Genomic DNA, 23436 nt, shown 5'->3' with positions numbered 1-23436 from the left:
CACACTAGATGTTGTATAGGGAATAAAGGAAGGGAACTTGTAACTACAGTATGTAAAATAATGTAAATAGGTTTTTGTGAGTGCACGGTGAGCTGTCGGCACGCTGAACTGCAGGTGGGCAATACTGATGGTTCCAACTGGGGAATGACTTTTGTCGAGCAGGAAGTGCGTGGGGATGAAAGGTGATTGCATCCTCACTATGTGACTAGGAGCCTGTAGCCTTTACAGTGATGGTGACGTTGACGGGCTCGTCTCCGGGGGGAGGGGCTTGGCCGGTGGTAGGCGTGGCACTCATGGGTGAGGCAGGTCGGGGTGACGATGCCCTGGGAAATGCCATGGCTGGAGCTGCAAAACACATCGGTTTCAACATCAGTTAGGCTCGCTGGCTGCAGCAAGACTTACTGGTCCACTCATAAACTTAAAAATCCTTGGAAGTTTATTGATTTGAGAAGCAAAATAATGCCTTCCAAGTTTTTAACAAAGAATGGATGGCCTTGAAAGGACTTGATCTTCTAGTAAACAATAAGACTCAAAGTCATTAATATGCCTCAGTTCAATCCTACCAATGTCAAGTTTGATCTCAAAACATGCCAATTTCCAATCCTTTAACCCATTGGTTCTCAAATGGGGGTCCGCGGTGCGCTTAAGAAAAAAAAATGCTACATGTTACTTATTCCTTCTCAAACTACTTCCTACATGGTGCTAGTCTATCAAAATATCTTTGCTGTCATTGATTGTGTTGCATAGTGGTTTTTTGTACTGTTGACAAATTGTGATATTGTAAGTCGCTTTGGACAAAACAAAAGCGTCTGCTAAAAGACGTAATGTAAATGTAATGTAATTTAAAAAAAAAAAAAAAAAAAAATCCCCCAAAATCTTCATAGTTCAACGAAAATAGTTTATGCTTAAAATCTAAAATAGTTCATGGATTACATTCTAATAACAAACCTATCAATTTAAAAGTCAAGCACGTTACCGTGGAAACACTTAAGCTTAGCCCAAAATCACAAATCAGAATGAGGGGGTCCCCGGTATATTTTCTATCTTGTAAGGGGTCCTTGGCTGAAAAACATTTGAGAACCTCTGCTTTAACCCCCCACCAAAAGAAAGGATGATAGTGAGTGGAGACCCTGAGTTAACGAGCTGTTCTATAGACCCCTTATACAGCTGTCAACATTGGAGCTGCGCGCGCATCGTGTAGGCAAAAAGCCATGAGCCCAGCATTGACAGACACAGAGAGCTGTGTAAAAGCCCCGCTGTCAGGACTGCTCTGTGCCCATCTGTGACACACAGTTAGATTTTAGTTTTAAAATGCAGTTCTCGGCTTACTACCACAGCTTATCGCCTAGTGATAAGCAATGTTATGCATCGAAATTAACGTTGGTTAATGGGATACGTCTTACAGACCCATACCATACGCACTGGCGCTGTCAATTGGCCAAGCCTAGAGTGGCCAGCAATACATATCGTGCATTCCTTTATAACTGGGGATAGCGTAGATAATTATTCTGTAACTTGCAAAGATATATTGTTATGTTGATAATGCACACAACTCAATAATGACATTATGTAACGTTACTTGGTTGTTAACTAACCGAGCGATGTGGCTGAGCAGCCTACAGCTACAGGCTGCAGGCAGCTTACCTGATTATGAAATGAGCACTACAAAGTCGGGCATTTTTAATGATGTCCTCGTTCCAATCAGTTCAACTCATATTTAACGTTACTTGGTTGTTACTAGCAGCCTACAGCTACAGCTTACCTGATATGAAATGAGCGAGCACTGCAAAGTCGGGCATTTTTAATGATTTCCTCTTTCGGCTTGCAACCAAAGACGCCTACGGTTAGCATTAAAAGCAGTATGAGTTGACGGGATTCGGTAAAACTTTAGTCCTTGCTTTGTTGATAGTGTAACAGACTGTTCAGTGTTGTGTTGTGTTCTATTGCGTGTGTGCGAGGCTGTGTATGTTCCCTCGAGTTGCCGTAGAACAGGATATGTGGGGAGAAGCTTGTTATAACGTTACAGCCTGGCTCTATCGTTTATTATTTTATTAACCAAGTGTGGATAGGCGGACCCGAATACTCGGCTACAATAGCTTTCCGATTCTGGCATCGCACTGCACAACACGAAGACATGTCTTGCTCGAATAGTTTCACAGGCACTGGAAAACTACAGTACTTGACAGGGCTGCACGGAGTCTGTCTTTCTGCCTCCGTCTTGCGCATCGACGCTGCGTGATGTCAGTGTGACGTAGTCGTATAAGCGGTCTATATGAAAGTGAGTGGAGACCCTGAGTTAACAAGCTGTTCTATATGAAAGTGAGTGGAGACCCTGAGTTAACAAGCTGTTCTATTGAACTTTGAACTAAAAAATCCGTGTGGGATTGAAAAGGACTCACCTTGTCTGGCTGAGGCACCAATATCCTCTATTCCTCCATCTAACCCTTCTCTCACCAGTTCATCTTCTGGGATGTTGATGTTCTCCCTGGACTGGCCGTGCTGCCTGGACACACAGAGAGAACACACATTTTGAGTAAATTTTTTACCTTATATGTCAGTATTACATACAGAGATAGACAGACCACACAGATATACAGATACTCACATGCCAAACAGCATGTCATGTAGTCCTGTTGGGAGCAACACAGAATAGTTTACATCATTACCATCAGTAACATGTAACGTGATGCCGGCTTAGTTATGGGTGAGAGGATGCGGGCGGTGGTGCGACTCACGAGGATTGTTGTTGCGGTTGCGTATGATGCACAGGATCAGCAGTGCTGTGAGGATGGCTGCAATGATCGCTGCCCCAATGGCTGCTCCAATCACAGCAGGGTACGCGCTGAAGGATGGGTCCGCTGCAACACATCACAGTTAACCATTGATAGTACACCTACGCCGAAGTAGGAAGACAGTTGCTAGCTACGCTCAGGTGGTTATCTCATAGTTGTTGCAAGATGTATATCATGGTTCTCAATGTTGTGGTTTCAGAAATCCACAGCACATCGAAAGTCTGTGTTCATAACGTTTGTTGAGAACCACTGGCCTAATCCTGCCCTGAGCTGCGAGCCTGTCTATGCACTCAACAGAGCCACCTACTATATTCTGCACAAGTACAACACAACAATGGTCCAGGTCAGGACAGAGTAGATAACCACACAGGCCAGTTAGAGGGAAGGAGGAGGAGGAGGAGCAGGGATACACAGCGAAGGAGGTACAGAGGAAGTGACGGAGTGAGTGGAAAGAATCAGGAAGCGAGCGTGTTGCGTGGGGAGTGAGGCGGTGAGGTGCGTGACGTTGTTAGAATGTGTGTTTTGTGTGTGTGTCTGTGTGTGTCTTTCACCTAAGTGGACAACACAAAAAGAGAAACAAAAGGTTAGATCGTCATTGGATTATTCATCAACAGCAATCACAGAATCACGACAAGACATCAACAAACGTATTCACATAAATCACCTAACTCACCTGCCACCTTTCATCGCACATATCTCTTTCTGTCCTTTTATCATGTCTTTATAAAAGTCATGTTGAACTTTTGTAGTACCTTGTGTTGTGCAGCCTCATGGCCATGATATACTGTCATCCCAAAATCTATGATTCTCTGTTATCTATTGCTCCAGTAGAGGTGATTGATTCTCTGTTATCTATTGCTCCAGTAGAGGTGATTGACTCTCTGTTATCTACAGTATTGCTCCAGTAGAGGTGATTGACTCTCTGTTATCTATTGCTTCAGTAGAGGCGATAGGAGAATTGCTTTTGAAAATCACCCTTCGAGCATTTAAAGGGACAGTTCACTCCAAAATCAAAAATGCATATTTCCCCTCTTACCTGTAGTGATATTGATCCATTTAGATCGTTTTGTGTGAGTTGCTGAGTTTTGGAGAAATCTGCTGTAGATATTTTTGCCTTCTCTCAATATACAATGGAACTGGACGGCACTCGGCTCGTGGTGCTCAAAGCGCTAAAACATACAGTTGGAAAAACTCCACAGCAATGTCTCTTTCCAGAAATCATGCCCCGGTTACTCAAGATAATCCACAGACCTTGTTGTGAGCATTTTCCTGTAGGAACTATTTTCTTTCGACCAAACACGCATTAACTTTTGTCGATGGAATAAAGAAAGTCGTATAATATCCCAATAGTACATCAATAATTGAATATGGACAGGCGATAAACACAATGTTCCAGGTGCCTCTACCAGAGCACCGTGGCAGCAGATAACAGAGACTCACTGATGGGTGTGGTGTTACATCATGGTACTACTAAAGTTCATCACAAGATATCCCTCACTCATGTCCCCCTCTCTTCCTCACTTCTCTGCCAGCAAATACATTTCCAACCACACTTTCATTACTCCATTTCACTTACCTGGAGTCTTTGTCGCTGAAGGGTATCCAATGGTCCGGTGGTTGACGGGCGTTATGCGGAACTGGTAGATGAGAATGGGCGCGAGTCTTCCCAGCGTGTGACTTCGGACCTCCGGGTCCTGGACGACGGTGCGCAGCCAAACTGGGGTGGCGCTCCTCTCCTCCTCCCCTCCCTTCGAAACATTGCTGCTGCTTCTCCTCGCCGGGCGCTCCCTCACCCATCTGTGCTCCAAGATGAAATGCGTCAGCCTTCTGTCTTTCTCTTCGTCGTCCTCTATCGTCCACTCCACCACCACCTCGCTGCGCGTAGGGCTGCTGTACTTCACTTTGACCAGGGTCGCATTAGGGGGCATGGGGTGTCCTGAGGAAGGGACAGAGACAGCCAAAACGGAAACACACAAGCTACTGAACGTGTCAAAAGATTTCTGGTAGGAACAAAAGAGATAAGTGGAGAAAACCAGCTTACTCATAACCAGCAATGTTACAGGGATCTCTGTTCCTCCCACTGCGTTGGAAGCAGAGCACCAGTACTGGCCGCTGTCTTGTGTTCCATCAGCCTCTCGCACGGTCAGGTTGGCCCAGGCAGCGGCCCGCTGCAGCTGGTACTTCCTAGGCGTGTCCCACACTTCCTTTCTCTGGTTGTTGAACCAGGTGATTTGACTGGCTGGAGGGTAGTTGGCCGTCAAGATGCACGTGAGCTGGACATCGTTCCCCTCGTACACAGACACCACACTGCGCTGTGTCATCAGCACGGGGGCCTCTGCAGGTGACAGAGTGGATATATTGATCACATGAATGAATGAACATCTTCCTTGCAATAGAGACACTGCGTAACACATCATCATTCAGAAGCCACGCCCAAGACGGGGGGGGGGAACTCCAATCGTGGCGTTCTCCTATGTCACGTGCATGGTTGCGTGTTGCACAAAAAGATCCTATATACGGAAGATGAACACTCCAACTTACTTCTTGACAGCTAGATCCACATTTTTCTTCTCGCCAATTCTCAATGGCTTCCTTGTTTTGCTCAGGAGTACAAAAAAACTTGAACTGGCGATTTTTTACATTTGTTGTCTGCGCAGCCCACCACACAACAGCTTTTAGCTATGTTTAATTCAAGGAAAATGACGCTGGTGTGTGGAAATGAATGGAGCTTTTCCCCCGTGATGGGCGTGGCCTATTTCATGCAGTGTCTCTATGCACTGTTAAGAAGAAGAGGGATGCACTAACCCAGTGTGAGCCTGCAGGTCTTGGTCTGGGCCAGAAGTGGGTGCTTAGCATGGCAGGCGTAGGCCTCTCCGCTGTGGGCAGTGCCGTAGCGAAGTACCAGGATGTTGGAGTTCTCTTCAGCCGCCGCCTGGCCCTGGCCGCCTGGCCCCTCCCACCACAGCAAGGCCCTGGGGGCCCCTCCGTTCCAGGTGCAGGACAGCATCAGATACTGATTGTTACGGGTCGCATAGGCAAAACACAGTGGCTCTGCAGGGGGAGAATCTGGTGTATAGAGGGGCAGAATGGAGTAACATGTGAGAAAGTGTAGGTTTGGATAACAGTCTATATTATGCAAATATTGAGCGTACAATACAAAATATTTAGTCTTGTAACTCATTTCTTGCTTTTTTATTGTGCTTTGTTTTTTGTTTCTACACTCACACGTGCGCGCTCTGCAAAATGTAGTATGCTCAGGGAGTGCAGCGTGAGAGCCCATGCATGTGAACAAGGTGTTGTTGGGAGTCTGGACACCAGCCTGCAGCAAGGTGATATTGTTGGTCAGTTTATCTATTTTGTGTCCTGGGTGGTCAGCCACATCTTGTCCCGAGACCAGCCGGTTGCCAGTCCACTGGAGGGAGGGAGAGGGTAGTCCACCGGGCCAGGAGCACAGCACTTTCAGAGAGGTGTGGTTCAGAGCCGCCTCCACAGAGCAGGAGGGGGAGCCGTCAGGTGGGTCTGTGGGGATAAGAAGATACAACGTAACAAGGCAGTGATGTGCACAGCCAGGAGGACACGGCACGTCATAACACAAGGGAATGCCTGTGGGGTAGGGCTGAACGATATTGAAAAAAATATCTAATTGTGATAGTTTTTGTCTGATACTGCAATTTGCGAGATGATTTGCGATATTAGACGGAATGATAATTTTTTTACATCATGTACCAAACAAAGATGTTTTCTGATGTCTGTAGAATATGATGTGTAGGCCCGGACATCTCTCTTACAGCACACCAATATTTGTTGTGCTGTTACATTTCACCACAAATATTGTGGTTGCTGTGATTTGAAAATTGCATTAGTATAGAGGGCCTATACTAATGCAAGTTTGGCATAATGCAATATGACCTATAGGCGATTTGGATAAAATTACCATTAATTGTTCAGCCTACTTTGGGGCTACAAGTGTGTTGGGGATAAATGTCAGCTTAACAAAATTATACAAGAAGAAATATGCTCTCCTTTCAGATAAAGATAAAGCACAGAATCATACTGTTTTCTAATGTGCGAGATGTGTGTAAAAAAGGGAACACTATACTGCCCTGCAAAGCCAAAAGGGGGTAACTCGCCAGAGTGTAGAACTGAGAAAAATGACTTTAAAGTTTTGTTGTTGTCCAGCCAAATGTATTGTAGGCGGGAAAACTGGAAATGTGTTAATTATTTGTTTTTTTAATGTAGTTATTTATCTACACAATTTATTTTTGCTCAAACTTGACCTTTGAACCTGATTTGGAAGTTACCTTACTCTGGCTTTGCATTGTCTGCAAAATAATAAGGGGTGATGCCAAGCGAAAAGACAGTAACTTCAATTTGATCCTTCAATTGGTTGCTTATCACTATATAAAACCAGTATATATGATAATAATGATCAAATAGACATGACGTCTAATGTTCATGTTGGCGTGTTGGCGCCGTGGGGGTTAATGTCGTATGAGCTGGCACATCTGGGGTTAATTTCGTATGAGCGGCGCCTCGGGGGTTAATGTTGTATGAGCTGGTACCTCAGGGGTTAATGTCATATGAGCTGGCACCTCAGGGGTTAATGTTGTACGAGCTGGCACCTCTGGGGTTAATTTCATATGAGCGGCGCCTCGGGGGTTAATGCTGTATGAGCTGGTACCTCAGGGGTTAATGTCGTATGAGCTGGCGCCTCGGGGGTTAATGTTGTATGAGCTGGTACTTCAGGGGTTAATGTCATATGAGCTGGCGCCTCGGGGGTTAATGTATGAGCTGGCACCTCGGGGGTTAATGTTGTATGAGCTGGTACCTCAGGGGTTAATGTATCAGCTGGCGCCTCAGGGGTTAATGCCGTATGAGCTTGCACCTCTGAGGTTAATTTCATAAGCGGCGCCTCTGGGGTAAATGTTGTATGAGCTGGCACCTCTGTGGTTAATTTCATGAGCGGCACCTCGGGGGTTAATGTTGTATGAGCTGGCACCTCTGTGGTTAATTTCATGAGCGGCACCTCGGGGGTTAATGTTGTATGAGCTGGCACCTCCGGGGTTAATTTCATATGAGCGGCGCCTCTGGGTTTAATGTGGTATGAGCTGGCGCCTCGATGGTTAATTTCATATGAGCGGTGCCTCGGGGGTTAATGTGGTATGAGCTGGCACCTCGGGGGTTAATGTGACATGAGCTTGCGCCTCAGGGATTAATGTTGTATGAGCTGGCACCGTGGGGGTTACATTTGTATGAGCTGGCACCTCGGGGGTTAATGTTGTATGAGCTGGTACTTCAGGGGTTAATGTCATATGAGCTGGCGCCTCGGGGGTTAATGTCGTATGAGCTGGCACCTCGGGGGTTAATGTTGTATGAGCTGGTACCTCAGGGGTTAATGTATCAGCTGGCGCCTCAGGGGTTAATGCCGTATGAGCTTGCACCTCCGGGGTTAATTTCATATGAGCGGCGCCTCTGGGTTTAATGTGGTATGAGCTGGCGCCTCGGGGGTTAATTTCATATGAGCGGTGCCTCGGGGGTTAATGTGGTATGAGCTGGCGCCTCGGGGGTTAATGTCAAATGAGCTTGCGCCTCAGGGATTAATGTTGTATGAGCTGGCACCGTGGGGGTTACATTTGTATGAGCTGGCACCTCAGGGGTAAATGTGATATGAACTGCTGCCTCTGGGGTTAATGTATGAGCTGGTGCCTCAGGGGTTAAATGTATGTGCTGGTGCCTCGGGGTTAATGCCGTATGAGTTGGCGCATCAGGGGTTAATGTCGTATGAGCTGGTGCGTCAGGGGTTAATGTATGAGCTGGTGCCTCGGGGGTTAATGTGGTATGAGCTGGCACCTCAGGGGTTAATGTCACATGAGCTTGCGTCTCAGGGATTAATGTTGTATGAGCTGGCACCGTGGGGGTTACATTTGTATGAGCTGGCACCTCAGGGGTATATGTGGTATGAACTGGTGCCTTGGGGCTTAATGTATGAGCTGGTGCCTCAGGGGTTAATGTATGTGCTGGTGCCTCTGGGTTAATGCCGTATGAGTTGGCACCTCAGGGGTTAATGTCATATGAGCTGGTGCATCAGGGGTTAATGTATGAGCTGGTGCCTCGGGGGTTAATGTGGTATGAGCTGGGGCCTCTGGGGTTAATGTTGTATGAGCTGGTGCATCAGGGGTTAATGTTGTATGAGCTGGTGCATCAGGGGTTAATGTTGTATGAGCTGGTGCATCAGGGGTTAATGTATGAGCTGGTGCCTCAGGGGTTAATGTATGAGCTGGTGCCTCAGGGGTTAATGTATGAGCTGGCACCTCAGGGGTTAATGTGGGTGGGGTGGGTGTCTGTGTGGGTGGGGGTGGCATGCTATCGGTCCGATGTCATAATCATGACATTCGGCCTGCCCAGTACGGTAACGTATACCTCAACTCAACCTGAGCATTCTGGTGAGTTACCCCCTTTTATGCGTTGCAGGCTATATTTACAGTCTATGGTTGCAGGGCAGAGCATTCAGAGTGCAGTCAAACCAAACAACCGTAACTGATGTTACCTCAGTCTGGCTTGGCTTCTCTAGGGCTTTTGGAAGTTACTGGAAATATGACCCCCTATTTTCTCCAAAAAACAACAAAATTGACTCAAGATATTTTTCCACATGATAAAGCAGATCTGTAATGTTCCAAAAATGACAAAATCTCATTTTTGACTAAAATTGAGTTACCCCCTTTTGGCTTTGCACAGCAGTATAGCTCCTAGAAAACGGCTGGAAAGCTTCTTAACTGCCGATGTTAAAGGCAGAGAGGTGTAGAGTGCTCTATGGAAAAAAGGGTCTTGTAGTCATGAGGAAAAAGTGATCCACAGCACTATTATATTTGGTTATTCTTCATGGAGACTTACAAACTGGTTGATGTGTTGCCTTGAATCACTTTTTCCTCGCTCCATAGCTCTCTGGGGTGATGGACTTTGTGTTAGATCAGGTGCATGCCCTGTGTAACTAATATCAATTCAGGGTTTATGTCGTGCCAGCAAAGGAAAACAGGAGAGTATGTATGACAAGCACTGGCCTACTAGCCAACCAACGCTTGCCATGGCTGTGACATCACAGCGAGGTACCTGTCATCACAGTGCCATCACCTTCCCCGACGGTCCAAACAGGAGAATAGGTCTGCTGCATTCCCACACTGCTGTGTGTGTGTGTGTGTGTGTGTGTGTGTGTGTGTGTGTGTGTGTGTGTGTGTGTGTGTGTGTGTGCGTGTGCGTGCGTGCGTGTGTGTGTGCGCGCGCACGAGGAAGGGCTGGGGTGTAAGCGCATGGCTGCATGTGTGCAGTCTGTATTTGCCTGCTCGCACGTTAGGTTTGGATGTCTTTGAGTCGTTGAAATGTGAGAGATGATGTCATGAATGGAGTCAGAAAGTCAACACAGGAAAACAGAAGGCAGTGAGAGTAGAGCGATTTATGCTTAACAGAACACTGACATCAGGAAACGTTCAATTATTGAACGGGTAAAAAAGATCAGGTAGCAGTACTTCAGGGATTTGGTTTTTAATAAAGAAGGAAATCAAGATTTGAATCCTGGGTTGCGTTCTTCAGTCCTGTAAATGGTTTGGATGATTTCGCTAACATAAATGATATGAAACTTACAATTCAATCTTTTACAGCTTTCGTATTGGCAGTGCCAAGATGGAAGAACACAGCTTAGGGCTGAGAGGTGAGGTTCACAGAAGATAAGGATGGCTAATGAATGGCACGATCCAAGGTCAAAAGGATAGAGGCCAAACTCACAGTAGACAGTCAGGGTGATGGTTTTCCTGGAGCGGGTGTTGCGGTAGGTGTTCTGTGCCAGGCAGGCGTAGGTGCCGGCGTTTGTGCGGCGGACCGTGGGGATGGTGTACTGCTGTCCACCGAAGATCTGGGAGTTGTTGTAGAACCAGACGTACTGACTTGGCGGGTTGGACTGGGCTTGACACCGTAAAGAAACAGTCTCTCTTTCCATGGCTGAGAAGCCCCGCTCTGTCACACTGTATGGAGTCACATCTATCTCAGGAACATCTGGGCCATCTGCGGGGAGAGCAGACACACATTAAGCAACTTGTTGTGAAGCATTGCATCACACATACTGTATAGAACAGGGGTCACCAACCTTTTTGAGGTCGAGGGCTACCTGAAGGGTAGAGAGTCATGTGGGGGGCTACCTGTTGAAATTTGCTCGATTTACCTTTAAAGGTCCCATTCCGTGCAAAAGCTGTTTTTACTTGTAAATGCATATATACTGCTGTCAGCCCTCCCTGTAATGAGTGGTCACAAGCTCAGAACTGCCACAGTTGGATTTGTCCCTATCCAGCGTCCCCCTGCAGTCTCCTCCAAGCCACACCCCCAAACGCGTCGTTTGCCCAGAGGGGAATCTGGGGGAATCGGGACGTCACTAGCTTCCTCCTGCATACTGCGCGGGTCTCTCTCACACAAGCTACCTGCACCATTTAGTCTATAGCCACAAAATTAACACTTCTAGCTGGAGCGACGCCAACTGTACGTGATCCAGCAACTGCAGAGGTGCATTCGGTAAGTCTAGGCATTTTGAGATGTCCTCTTTAGCGTAGTACTGTTAAGTTAACGATAACTCGCAACCTAGCGTGCTGGTCCACAGACGCTAATCTGATTGGCCGCTGGGAGCCTGGGGCGGGCTCTCCCTCAGCGGCCAATGGGAACTGTTAGTTCTGAATATATTATAGAAACAGGCCATTCTTGGGACGCAACGAGATGAGGAAGGGACAACTCCGTCACAACAAACGGGGTTGCTATATTTTCGACAGATTAATCCAGAATCATGTTTTATGGACCAGAGACACACGTTTTTAAGAGGTTACAGCTGCACGAATTGGGACCTTTAAATAATGAGTATTATGCATTTAATCGAGACATACACTCTTTTATTTCACTGTTGTGAAGAAGAACTCTTCCTCCCAATCCTCTTGAAATTGGTAATGTTTTTTCTTTCGCTTTTCTGCCATTGTTCTTGCTTTCCATCATTTAGCTTAGCCAACTGATATAATCATTGGCAGCTGGCAGTCGCACTGTCGCAGAGTGAATGACGTAGTGACATAACGTAAAACTAAACTTTGACCCCAGCCCAGGTGGATCAAAATAGTTAATCAATAATTAATTATACACAGACAATAAACGTTTTTAAAACGTATGCATTGTTAAACCAATTATTTTCTACTTTCGTGTGTTATTGTGGGAAGGGAGGAGAAAAATATTGTTTTTTGTTTTGTTTGTCCTTTCTTCCCCTGTGTCTGAGCCTGTTTGTCTGTTTTGTCTTGTTTGTGTAAATTATTATTATTATTATTATTATTATTATTATTTTTTTTACGTGGCCTGCGGGCGCCACAGCGCCACCCCGCGGGCGACCAGGTGCCCGCGGGCATCGTGTTGGCTACCACTGGTATAGAATGATGATGAAAGAGAGATGCAGTAAAAAGAAAGTTAAAGTTAAAGGAGAATTTCGGTTTTTTCGAACCTGGAGCCATCTCCTGCCATTAATTATGATTTGTCCACTCACCCGGCGATCCCCGCGGCGTATCTGGGCGTCCTAGCGTTGTTTTGATATCAATAGCGTCCAAGTCAGTCGTAAAGTGGAGTTGATTTGGGGCCAAGTGTGAGCCTGTATTTCCTGCATCTAAATAGCTATTTTTCTTCCCTTTTTCGCCAAATATCGCCATAATCTGATCCGTCAACATCCAGCAGAGTGTTATTTCACCCCAGGCTGTTTCCTGGAGTGCACAGGGATCAAATTACCTCAAACGTGATCTAGGTCACCAAGTCTCGTGAAGTCCCGCGATACTTTCCTGTCGACTGGCCAAATACAGGCAGGACGCTTTGCGGTCGTGGTTTTAGCGTAACCTATGTGGGGTTTGGCATAACCTTCGTTATTTCGAATCCCACATAGGTTACGCCAAACCCCACATAGGTTACGCTAAAACCACGACCGCAAAGCGTCCTGCCTGTATTTGGCCAGTCGACAGGAAAGTATCGCGGGACTTCACGAGACTTGGTGACCTAGATCACGTTTGAGGTAATTTGATCCCTGTGCACTCCAGGAAACAGCCTGGGGTGAAATAACACTCTGCTGGATGTTGACGGATCAGATTATGGCGATATTTGGCGAAAAAGGGAAGAAAAATAGCTATTTAGATGCAGGAAATACAGGCTCACACTTGGCCCCAAATCAACTTCACTTTACGACTGACTTGGACGCTATTGATATCAAAACAACGCTAGGACGCCCAGATACGCCGCGGGGATCGCCGGGTGAGTGGACAAATCATAATTAATGGCAGGAGATGGCTCCAGTTTCGAAAAAACTGAAATTCTCCTTTAAAGAAAAACCTTTTTCCCTTGCAAATTTCAGATTTTTTTTTTCCTCTCTCAAATTTATGACTTTAATCTCAGAATTTCACTGAGTATTTTCTTAGAATGTTACACCCCATCCCCCCCTCCCCCCTTCCTTAGGTAATACTGGGCTATCGAAGACATTTCTTACATTGGCATTAACACTTGTACCAATGACAAGTGATAAAACCTGAATAATGAGCACAACTGATATCTACACCACTCAAATGTCCATTTAAGAATTGCTTGAATTTATTGACTGGCAAGTTCAGATACACTATTGACCTCTGTTGTATTTGATGTATTTCCTTGTAACATGGGCATGCCCATATTTTCTTAAAATTACCAAATTTGGGTCCATATGTGGGCAAGCATTAAGCCAACACGGGTTCGATTGGCTATGTTTAAACCAGTCAAGACAGCACAATGCTTTATGGGGTTCATGACTTCTCTTGCTGAAAAGTAAATTTGTCATTGTGAAGATGAAGCAGTTTTTCAAGGAAAGTGAATTATCGTGCAGTGTCAGTGTCAAGCAGAAACAATACAGACAATTGGGGGGGGATGGCAGAGACCAGTAATAAATCATGCAAAGTAGTGAGATTTGTAGTTGTCTGCAAGAGCTGTACTATGAACTGTACTACTAAAACAGTACAAATCTAGCACCCTAGATATTCAAATTCCAGTACAACATCTGTAATATCATCACTGACACGTTCAGTGATGTCACATGTAACAGTATGCTGATTTTTTTCTCAGAATTCTGACTTTAAAGACGAGATGAACCCAACGGAGCCCAAGTGGCGCGTGGGTCGGAGTCACATTTCAGACTGAAAAACAAAACTTGTGTGAGATGACAGGTTGAAAGGCAGGCCATAGTAGCATGTCGATGATTTGATTTCACAATTTTGGGGACTGGATTTTGCTTTGGCCAATCCTGGCGTGTTCCGCCCCCAAATCGAGTGGGATTCAGCATGTTGTGGTGCTACGCGAGTGGGATCCGCAGAGTACCAGGCAGCCAGCTGCTTCCGTGTGGAGCGGAGCGGACAATCCGATGCATGAGTGCTGCCTGCCCGCCTGGAATCTCTGAGGGGCGAACCTTTACGTTAATGTTATCCTGGAATGTGAGTTTAACGAGCCAGTTACATTTCTTTGTATTCTTAGACATTACCGTTTGTCTTATTTTGTATGTTACATACAATTGGCCAAGGTAGTAGTTGGTTTATGGGCTAGAAATTCTGCGAGGTGCCATTTTCTCCTTCATTTGGAGGAGAAAATTCTCCTGAAATGAAGATTGATTGACAGCTGCCATGTCGTGATATGATTGGTTGAAATGGGGTAGAAATTTGATAGTACTATGTGACGTCAGCAAACTGTAGATTACTGTTATGAATGAAATCTTGAAAAATGAACTTTTGATGTGAAAAAGTGTGAAAAACGAAAGAAATTAGATTTTTGTGATTTTCTTTGCATACATAAAAGGTCCTATCCGTAACTATTGCTGTCTGGCGAGACGGGCTTCACTAGATAAATATGTATTTATTTTTGTGTGAACTTTTTGCTGGAGTCTGTGTTGTTTGTTTTTGCTGGCAGCTAGCAACGAACTTACTATCAATGCAACGAACGCAACGTTAGCCAATTCCTGTTAGCCATCTTCTTTGTTCGTTGGTATATTTCCCGCCGGAGCCATGAGGACAAGAGGCAGGCTCGTGAATGCACAGAACATCACATCCGCCAAATTTGCCGGGAAAGTATAACCTGCGACCAGCATGAAAATCCTGCAATATCTTTGCAATGGGTGAACGCAGAGAGACGCAGCTGGGCTCATTTTTTAAGTTACGGAACGGCGTATTCACTCATTGGTAATAGAAAACACTTTGTGAACATTTATTTTCCGGCCAAACTTACGGATAGGACCTTTAATAAATAGGTGCACTGAATACCCATGTATTTGAACTAAAATGAAGAAAAAAAATCGACTCGACTTGAATCTCAGAATTCGGACTTTTCTCACAATTCTGACATTAAAGTCTAAATGGGGACTTTTTTCTCAGATTTCTGACTTTAATGTGAAAATCAGAATTCAGACTTTAATCCACACATAGGCAAAATACGGCCCCGCCCCCTGTGTGCCCCGCGATGGAATTGCATTATTATTATTTATTTTTTTACAGTGCACCTGAACGCAACATGCAAGATACCCGCTGAATAAGTGTCCAAATGTTCATGTCATTCTGGCCAATACTCTACTTCTGTTATAGCATTTCAGTCTGTAATATGGAATATCTTTCAATAATCTTTATGACATAAAGAAAGGAAGTCGCACACTCATAAGGCCCTATCTTCGTACGGCGCTATCGTTTGCGCTGCTGTTTGCGCGCCTCTTATTGCTATCTTCCGTGCGTCTTAAGCTATCGTCTGCCTCCACCGTCCAGTTTTGCGCTGCGGTCTAATCGCAGACACAGGTGTACTGTAGGTGTGGCCCAGGCATGTCCGTGGCCTCTAGTCTAGCCTATCATCTGTCTCGCGCAAGTGTCATTTAGCGCTCTGGGGAAGATACCGTCGGTTTGTTCCGAGCGCAAAGAGAGGTTTGGGCGTTGCTCGTTCCAAAATAGGCATTCCAGCGCAATGTGTTAGAAAAAGGGGCCTTGGGTGCTCTCAATTTTAATGCCAGCAAATAGCTGGTCTTAGCGGAAAAAAAACACTATGCCAGGCGTACGCCTGAGTGCACACAGTATTCTCCGTGCAGTGCAGGAAATCCTTGCTTGGATACATTTACGCACGGCATGGATGTCACCCTCCACTCGCGCCTGCACACACTCTTCTCTCCTCAGAATGCCACATTGATTTTCAACTATAGCCTACATTGCAGAAAAAACACACCTTGATTTAAAAATGAGAATTTGTTTGTCATGGTTTTATTAGGCTACATGATTCCCGACCATACAGGTTTGTGGTGCAGTGAGGTAACAGTAGATTGCTTTTGAGAAAGTTGTGACAGTGTTGTGCCAAGCTGCCTCTCCCCACCCTGGCCGGCCGGCCCAAAACCCCCAGGGCACGACCCACTTTTTGGCACAACACCTGTAGTGTCCGGCCAGTACAGTAACCTCTTTCCCTGCAATTGCACGCATGCAAGACCAGCTTCTCCACAGCGCGGATTGCGTGAACGCAGTCAGTGGCTTAACCAGAGTGGACAATTCTGACATAGGCTATTGAAATAGGCTAGAAGTAAAATCTCACACATTCCTACCCTATTAAAGAAACAAATATTTTTAGATGTGTAGGCCTATGTTATAGCCTATATGAACGAAACGTCTAATTACAGTAAGCGCACGCTTTGGGACATCACTGCGTAATTGCGCGGCGGCCCTCTCTCTCTTCCCTCTCTCGTTCTCTCCCCCCTCTCTCTCTCTCTCCCCCTTTCTCTTTTCTCTCTCTCTCTGTTTCTCTGCTTGCTCTCAGCAAGAAAGAAGCTGGTGTGTGATGGCGGTGATGCTGTGGCTTTTAAGGGGAGTGATCTCACCTTGTGAATCCTATATGGGCATAAACATGCCTATGGAGGTTTGCGCCGAGATGACGTGAAGCGCAGCGGGCCGACATGCCTACAATTAGGGCTTTGCGCGGCGCTATTCCAGCGCAAAATGGGCGCTAACGCAAAATTACCGCCGTTAGGAAGATAGGGCCCAAAGTCTCCTCTGCTGTGTTTAATGGGTTACACCAACATGTTTCGGCAAAAGTGCCTTCGTCAGGGTGCAGTGCAACATCAGTAGGTGTGACCCTTTTTATAGGGCACACCTTCTCAAATCAGTTGCAGGTGAGACAATTACAGTAAGGGGTTAAAACATGTACAAATTCAATTAAGTACAGATTTTCATTTTCAACAAATCAATAATCCAATAATATTTTTAGGAAAAAACATTTCACAATTAAAGTACATAATCATTAAAAAATGTAATATGGTACCAAACTAGGCACCTATTTAGGCAACAAGGTTGGCCTAGTTGTCTCAATTTACACAGCAATACATTAATTATTCAAAGAAATGGCCTAAGGTCATAACCATATTTAAACCATTAGGAGAAAGTGTATTTAGTTCATACATCCAGTATGCTTCTCTTTGTAACAGGCAGCGTTCCAGATCTCCTCCTCTCCAAGAAAGAAATAATTTTTCAATCCCTGTATAACGAAGTGCTGAAATAGAGTGATTCCCTTTCATAAAATGGACTGCAATGGGAGAGGTTTCATCTTTACGTCTAATAGCACTGCGATGCTCTGCAATTCTTTGCTTAAGTTGACGTTTTGTTTGGCCAACATATCCTTTACCACAGGAGCAAACCAGTAAATATATCACTCCTTTTGTAGCACATGAAATAACTCCTCTAACAGGTATCATCTTGCCTGAATGTGGGTGTCGAAAGAATTGGCTTTTCTTAGTGCTATTGCACTGTGTGCATGCACCACATTTATAATTACCATTAGGAATAGGAGTTAAGAGAGTTTGAGAAGACATAGGAGTAGGAGGAAGATCTGAGGCAGTACACATTTATCACTTAAATTGCGGCCCCGTTTAAAAACCACCAGAGGGGGCTCTTTATATACAAGTGTTCAATATGTTTATCAGAATTCAAAATGTGCCACTGTTTCAAAAGAACTCGTGTAAATTGTTCGGCACACTTGGTGTACTTAGTGCTGAAAACAATTACATTGGACTTATTTTTTGGACTAGGTTTTAAAAAGTCTCTTTTGTTTTTTTGAGAGATTTTTTATTTAGCCTCTTCAAGAGTCTTCTTTTTATAGCCTCTTGTTTCAAATGTTGCCAACATTTTGGACACATTATGCTCAAAGTCAGTGTCTTTGGTGCAGATGCATTTCACGCGACATAATTGGCTGTATGGCAAACTCTTTTTCAAGGGGAGAGGATGGTGGCTGCCCTCAGCAAAATCTGGTAGCGAGTACATTGTTCTGTGGCCCTCCCTATCATCAAATTAAGGTTTGATCTATAAAGAACTACAGACATAATATTAGATTAATATCCCTCTTTACTGTGCTGTTGCTTTACAATGATACAAAAAATAAATGTCCCCACATCATATCATCATATATGGCAGAATACTGCTCAATTAAATACAATGGCCCATCTACACAAACATCACTTACAGGGGAGTTATTTACCCATTCACTTCAAAAGAACTGTCCCCAAAGTCTAGCCCCAATTTAGACTGTAAATGAATTTAGACTAGACTAGACTTTAACTAGAGGGTAACAAGATCTGTAGTTATAGTATAACTATGGGGTACCTGTAGTTATACTATAACTACAGATCTTGTTACCCTCTAGTTAAAGTCTAAATTCACTCCTTGTACCCCGTAGTTATACTATAACTACACTCCTTGTACCCCGTAGTTATACTATAACTACACTCCTTGTACCCCGTAGTTATACTATAACTACACTCCTTGTACCCCGTAGTTATGCTATAACTACACTCCTTGTACCCCGTAGTTATACTATAACTACACTCCTTGTACCCCGTAGTTATACTATAACTACACTCCTTGTACCCCGTAGTTATACTATAACTACATGCTTATTTGCGGGCTGTATTCTAAAGCGAATTCACTCCTTGTACCCCGTAGTTATACTATAACTACATGCTTATTTGCGGGCTGTATTCTAAAGCGAATTCACTCCTTGTACCCCGTAGTTATACTATAACTACATGCTTATTTGCGGGCTGTATTCTAAAGCGTTACCGGAATTTCTTCAAATCTGGCACAAACATCCAAGGATGAACTGATTACAATAGACCCTTCTCACGAGGGGCAATTTTGTGTCGAAAAGGCAGGGTAAACACAGGTGCAAGCAAAACACCTGTGAATGTGACATGATTGGGCTTGAATGTGTTATGAAGCTCTTCTATATGTTATTAATGCATTATTTATCACTGGCCAGTGATCATGAAAAGTGCTGCAGTCCATTTTACTACTATTTTACTTTACTTTATAAGCACCATGGTTATTGAGTTGAGTGAAGAACCCAAAATGCTCCATAATCTATTCTACTCACAGATGATGTCCAGCCATATGCGGTCAGAGCGCTCTTGGTTGACATCGTTGCTGACGAGACAGCGGTACCAGCCTGTGTGGTTGCGGCTGACCTGGGTGACGTTGACTATGCTGCTGTTGCCCTGGCCAAAGGTTCTGGAGACACCTTCGCGGGTGTCGTGCCTCCATTCATAGCGCAGAGGTGCAGTCCCTGTCTCCAGGCGGCAATGCATCCACATTGAAGATCCTTCCACTGGCGATGCATCACTTGGTATGGCATAAGGCTTGCTGACTGGAACTGCATTCGAAAGACAAGTCACATATAGTGTCCAATACAAGTCTACACGACATTTAGATATGTGTATTGTCACTGAAGCAGATGAACAGACATTATATAGAACACCTTGTCCCAGACAGCTAATAATACTTTTTCACCTGCAGTCTGGGGGGGGGGGGGGGGGCTTTAATAGAGGGAATAAGGGTATGAACTACCCAGGGCCTTAAACTGAGGAAGGGGCCCCTAATCTAAGTGGTCCAGACTAAAATGCGTTTTGTGGTCCTCAAGTGTTTATCCATAAATATTTTGGTTGTTTACAAAACTGTAAACAAATATAAGTTTCTCAAACAGAGCAACTTTTGTGTCATGTGATCTGAGACAAACTTGAGGAAGCAAAAAAAATGGTCATCCCTACCAAGTTTTGAACAGGTGAAAGTTTGGTTATGACAGCCACCTGAGGCTATCTAACCTGACGCTGCCAGATGGACGGTTTACCTTCACATTACCTTTCACTAAACCAGTCCATCTGGCAATGCAATAATCCAACCCGCTGACGGAGGCGGGCACTTTTTCCAAGCTACTTGGCAGGTGATTGGATGACCCATCTGTCTATCACCGCTGGTGCGTGTTAACTTCAACCAATTAGATCGCCATGCCTCTGACGTCACGTTTGCGACCGGAGGAAGGTGCCTGTGCCTGATCTCCGTGGTAGTCTATCATTGATTGAGTCCTCACCGTCCTCATCGTCGTAAAGTCGCCTTCGAAGCATGACGTTCGATTATAACGAACTAGTTGTGTGGCTTAGCCTTCCCAAATGTTGAGGGTCGTTTTTTAGAATTTAATACATAGAATTGGGAACGTTACATTCAATTTCATTCAGACTGCCTGTCACTTGCGCGGCGGCAGCCATGTTGACGAGTGAAAAGAACTACAAAGACCATGTACCCACTACTTGCCCAGACGAGCCTAAGCCCGCCTAAGGCTGCCGTTGAGTCGTCGAGCCGGCATGGTTCGGCCAATCATCTTAACTGCCTGTGCATGACAAGATGGATTACATCGAGAGAATCTCTTTTGATCTCGCAAGGTTATCCATCTTGCAAGCAAGGTTAAAGGCTTAGGTTAGGGCCCCAAACCCATCATTTGAATGAGAGAGGAGTCTGATAATTGAACACAAATGAATGTGTAGAGGTATTTTTGTGTTGTGGATGGGTGGACAACTGGACTTAGATGACTTAATACTGGGGATGGGGGGGGGGGGGGGTGTCACCACCTATGCATAAATCGGCGCTTCTAAATGTTTTTAGGCACATGAGCCCTTTAAATAACTCAATCCCTATTGATGAACCTGTTACTGTTAGAGTGCATGATGAAAGAATGATATAACACGATTTTCCTTTTCAGCTCATTTCCATTATCAGAGGAGGCTGAGTATTTCATGTCTCCCGCCAAATTGATCTCACAACCCTCCAGAGAACCACCAGCAATACAGTAAGGGGCCTACAATTCGTAGCTACGCCTGTGCCTGCAGTAGGTAAGATCAGGGGCGTAGGCAGAAATTCAATTATGGGTGGGCCTGGATAAAATTGGTGGGGCAATTGCATGATGAAATTTTGCGCGGGAAGCGCGCAAAATTCCTAGATGTCATGAAGTCGTCATGCATTAGACTCTGGAGATGATGTGCCCTGCATTTTTAAGCTACAAAACCATTAGCTAGCAAGGCAGCAGCAAGTTTGCCTCTAGAAAACAACAAAAACATTTTTTTTGGGTGGGCCAGGGCAAGAAGTGGGTGGGCCTGGGTAAGATGTGTTTTCTGAGTGCAGTACTGTGTATAGTCTTACCACGGACAATGAGGTGTACGTAGTAGTAGTAGAGTATTGCGCCCTGGTCCGTGTCGTAGACGGCCTGGCAGGTGTACAGGCCCTGTGCAGCCAGCGGCAGCCTGTCGATACTGACGGAGGCGCTGTTGGAGATCACCTTCACACCTCCGAGCTGCTGGGCCAGCTTCTGGATCTTCTGCCCTTTCCCAAAGTCATACACAATAGCTTTGATGGCTTCAGTGCTCGGCTTGGTGAAACTCCAGATGTACATGTCAGGCGGTCTGCTACCGCACTCCAGGATCACCGCTCTGTGCAACACCCCGTACACACGCGCGTCATTGTACACCACCTCCCCAGTTTTAATGAGGTCCGCCGCTGGAGAAGGGAGAGAACACATGACACAGGGGGCAATGTGTTACGGGAAGGTAAAGGGAGATGGTGGTGTTGTGTGGCCCGTTAACGTGTTGAATTACATGGGTTAACAGAGGGATCCCAAAATGGATACAGGATTACTCGATTAACATTTCCACTGGCAGTCAAACCAGTTCTTGTCTTTTTCTTCCTTGGTCTCTCTCTCTCTGTCTTCATGCTATCGACAGTAATTATCAATATGGCATCATCAGAAATAGATTAAGTTAGTGGTTATATTTACCTTTAAGTACAAACTAACTATACCTATTATATTCTATTGATCAAGAGTGGAAATAACTTATTACACATGACTGTAAAGTAGCTTTTAGTGTACTTGCACTTTTGTGAGTATTTTTTAAAGTCAGTAATTTTACTTTTACTTGAGTACATTTTACTGAATCATTGTTAGCTACATTTTAAATCACATCCATTACAGATTGCATGTTTTGTGGCTCAAACTGGACAATAGCAAATTGACAAATTGTGGAGCTATAATGAACGGCAATTTAGAGAAGAAGATAAGAGTAATCTGGCTTTACTTTGTTGTGTAATTTTCAAAATAATTCAATCAAAACAATGCAGTTTGGAGTTGCATGGGAAAGGTAATAGCTAGACAGCATTGTTTTTTCTTTTTTTGCCACAAAAAAAGAGAGTATTTATTTTTCAACACAACACATTAAAAAACGCATACGAAACAAACAGACTGTGTGTGCAAAGAGCATTGTCTTTTCTAAAAAAGTAACTCAGTAACCTTTACTAGTACATGTTTACTTTTACTTTAATAGAGCTTTACTCCGTTACTTTAGTTACTTTAATTTCAGTTCTGAGAAAGGAAGATCCTACACACTGCTGTTGCTCAGCATCACAATTTATTGATCATACCTTTTTTGGTCCCTCTGGACTTTCGTTAAGAATATTTACTTCGTTTTTAGTTATTAAAGTATTTGGCGTATTTAGTAAATACTCTTGATGAAGGGAGGGACCGAAATGTTTGCTGATCAGCAAAAGTAGTGCGCGGGGTCTTCCTTTCTCAAGACTGAAGTGATACTTTCCAATGCACCTGCATTGGATGTGTGAATATCTCCTTTGAAAAGATTCTCTGTACTTCTAAAATATCAGCAAAGTAACATTATGTACTTGTACTTGATTGGGAAATTCTACCTCTCTTCCCCACCACTGCTATTAATAATCAGTGTCACTTTAAATCCAACTTTACACTTACAGTACTGGTTTACCAAAGAACAAGTATAGCTCCAATTTTAGTTTAGAAAAGTCTTACCATGTGCTGTAGAGGTGAGCAGGCTTGCAAGCAGAAAGAGGGAGTGCAGCCCTAGCAGTTGGGCCACCATGGTATCATGATGATATTCAGTCCCACAACCTCTTCACCAAAAAAAAAATAGGATTTTGGATTACAGAAAATATAAGTTTCCCCAACTACGACTCTTTGATCCAGTAGTTTAGCAGGGAATCCACTCGCACGCACAAGCTTCATTAGACTGAGAGTAGAAAAGGACTGTGGGTCACTAAACTGATTTGCGATCAATTATTTATACTTCTACCTCCCTCTCTCTTTCTCTCTCTATCTCTCTTTCTCTCTTACAGCAGGGCTAGAATGACACAGTGATAGTGAGCTCATCTATTATACAAGATGGATGGACAGGTTACTGTTCCATGCACGCACGCGCGCGCGCACACACACACACACACACACACAC

At 44.6% G+C, this 23436-nt stretch overlaps 1 protein-coding gene across 1 annotated transcript; it reads right to left on the bottom strand.

Annotated features, from left to right (window-relative positions):
• Positions 1–205: 205 nt before the first annotated feature.
• vsig10l2 (V-set and immunoglobulin domain containing 10 like 2) lies at positions 206–23070 on the bottom strand (the record flags this gene model as incomplete). Its single annotated transcript, XM_083658063.1, has 12 exons — positions 206–345; positions 2400–2503; positions 2606–2630; positions 2736–2858; positions 4369–4728; positions 4834–5127; positions 5598–5858; positions 6018–6311; positions 10569–10844; positions 19239–19514; positions 21332–21685; positions 23001–23070. 12 exons carry the CDS (start codon positions 23068–23070, stop codon positions 206–208), a joined length of 2577 nt encoding a protein of 858 aa, XP_083514189.1.
• Positions 23071–23436: the final 366 nt, after the last annotated feature.

This window comes from Poromitra crassiceps (assembly GCF_964638095.1).
Source record: "Poromitra crassiceps genome assembly, chromosome: 1".
Lineage (NCBI taxonomy): Eukaryota > Metazoa > Chordata > Actinopteri > Beryciformes > Melamphaidae > Poromitra > Poromitra crassiceps.
The sequence above is the reverse complement of the archived record's forward strand: the minus strand, read 5'-3'. Positions and strand labels throughout refer to the sequence as shown.